The 1,928-nt window shown below is 43.7% G+C and overlaps 1 protein-coding gene across 1 annotated transcript; it reads right to left on the bottom strand.

The window, feature by feature from the left end:
• Window positions 1-346: 346 nt before the first annotated feature.
• Window positions 347-1,562, bottom strand: LOC125549385 (phosphatidylserine decarboxylase proenzyme 2-like). Its single transcript, XM_048712815.1, has 4 exons — window positions 1,551-1,562; window positions 781-867; window positions 648-698; window positions 347-531 (listed from the first exon to the last, which is right to left on the bottom strand). The coding sequence occupies exons 2-4, from the start codon at window positions 838-840 to the stop codon at window positions 388-390; spliced, it is 255 nt and encodes an 84-aa protein (XP_048568772.1). The 5' UTR covers window positions 841-867; window positions 1,551-1,562; the 3' UTR covers window positions 347-387.
• Window positions 1,563-1,928: the final 366 nt, after the last annotated feature.

Below are 1,928 nucleotides of genomic sequence, written 5' to 3'. Positions count from 1 at the left end.
TACCGGTGCTTAGGCGAAGCCCTGCGTCGGTAGAACATCGTCATCGTCACCACCCTGTCGTGCTGACAAAATTCTCCCTCAACACTCGGTTGGATCGGAGTTCGAGGGACGTCATCGAGTTGAACGTGTGCAGAACTCGGAGGTGCCGCGCGTTCGGTGCTTGATCGGTCGAATCGTGAAGACGTACGACTACATCAACCACGTTGTGGTAACGCTTCCGCTTTCGGTCTACGAGGGTACGTGGACAACACTCTCCCCTCTCGTTGCTATGCATCACCATGATCTTGCGTGTGCGTAGGAAATTTTTGAAATTACTACGTTCCCCAACAGCTATGTCCTATAACTTTACAGTTATGTACCATGCTGCACTGCACTCACTAACTTCTATCATTCAATTGAACACTTCTGTAGCTTCGAAACTTTTAGCCCTCTGTTCCGTTTGGAGACGCCCAATGTTGTGCCAACCTCGACAAGAGTTTCCAGTGATCTTTCGCTGTTGGCTAGAAGATCAGCATCGAATTGTATCGCATCCTGCCAATGTAAACAACATTTTAGTTTGGGGACTTGGCGCAAGAGATAACATATTGTTTACGAAGTTGATTATCAGCATCTAAAAAGGGTAAAAAGCAGAGAGAAAGAATACAGACCTTCTCAAACACGCAGATTACCGTACTCCCTCCAAAAGAGAAATATCCAAACTGGGAGAAAGAAGATGAATTAGATAATTAACACACTAGCATAAGCAGCAGAACACCCGCAAGGACAGAGTATAAAGGAAACCTCATCTCCCTTGTGGACGTAGTCGCCCTCCTTTTTCACGAATGTGATGCTTCCTACCATAGTTGCTCCGATGGCAACAAATGCCACCTGAACCATGTGTTATTAAAAAAAGTGCACGATCAATTTATGCAAAGTACAGAAAGCTACTGGATGGCTGTACTAGGTGCTAGACTGTTGCATCAAATAAGAATTGATAATTAACGAGAAGCATATGGAAGTAAGGCCCTGTTCGGAAGCCAGGCTGAACGGCCTAGCTCCAGAGTTGAGAAGGAGAAGCTGGCAGCCTGGGTAGTGCAATTTTTTAGATGTAAAGCTGCTGATTCTGAGGATCTCAGCTTAAATATGGCAATGCTCTAGGCTGTTCTCAGTGCATTAAGTCATATAAAGGGAAATGGAAAGCACAGACCATTTTTAAGAAGCAATAGACATTGACATCAGCACTTTTGACATGCAGTGATAATCTAAATTAACAGTAGTACGATCTTGACAAATTATACTGTTGACCTCCGCAAATGTGATCCTTACAGCTGTGTGATTTAGGCACAGTTGCAAGGGTCACGCTATTAACATCAGACGTGCCTTCAGCCTTCTCCATGCCAAAGCTTTTCAGCCAGAACAAAGAAAAGAGTACAGGCCATATGTAGAGTCGCATTATAATCAGCAAGTTTTGTCATGACAGGAGAGGCAAAATTAACTGAGATCTTCAATGGTAGGAATAGCAGTAAGCAGTTGCCTCATGGTATACAACAAAACAGGGAGAAAAGGCAAACCTTCCCAAACTCCGAAGTGTGCCTGAGATGAGTCCCGGTATTCTGCCTAACAATATATATACCATAGGTACTTTATTATACCGCGTGGTGCGCTGCAGTCCCTAAGTTCTATCATTTGACAGACACTTTTGTAGCTCTTTGTTCCTTTTGGAGATGCTCAATGTCTTGCCAACCTCAGTAAGTTTACATTGACCTTGTGTCACTGCGCAAAAGATCGCCATTGAATTGTGTTGCACCCTGACATCAAAATCGGAAAGAACAGGAAAGTTGTGCCAACCTTGTCATGAATTTTCAGTGGCATTTTTTTGTTTACCAGAATATCATCATTGAATTGTGTCGCATCTTGACATAGAAATCCAAAAGACCAGGTTGGGGCAT

This window comes from Triticum urartu, chromosome 3 (assembly GCF_003073215.2).
Source record: "Triticum urartu cultivar G1812 chromosome 3, Tu2.1, whole genome shotgun sequence".
Taxonomy (NCBI): Eukaryota; Viridiplantae; Streptophyta; class Magnoliopsida; order Poales; family Poaceae; genus Triticum; species Triticum urartu.
This window is presented reverse-complemented; position numbering and strand designations above follow the sequence as displayed.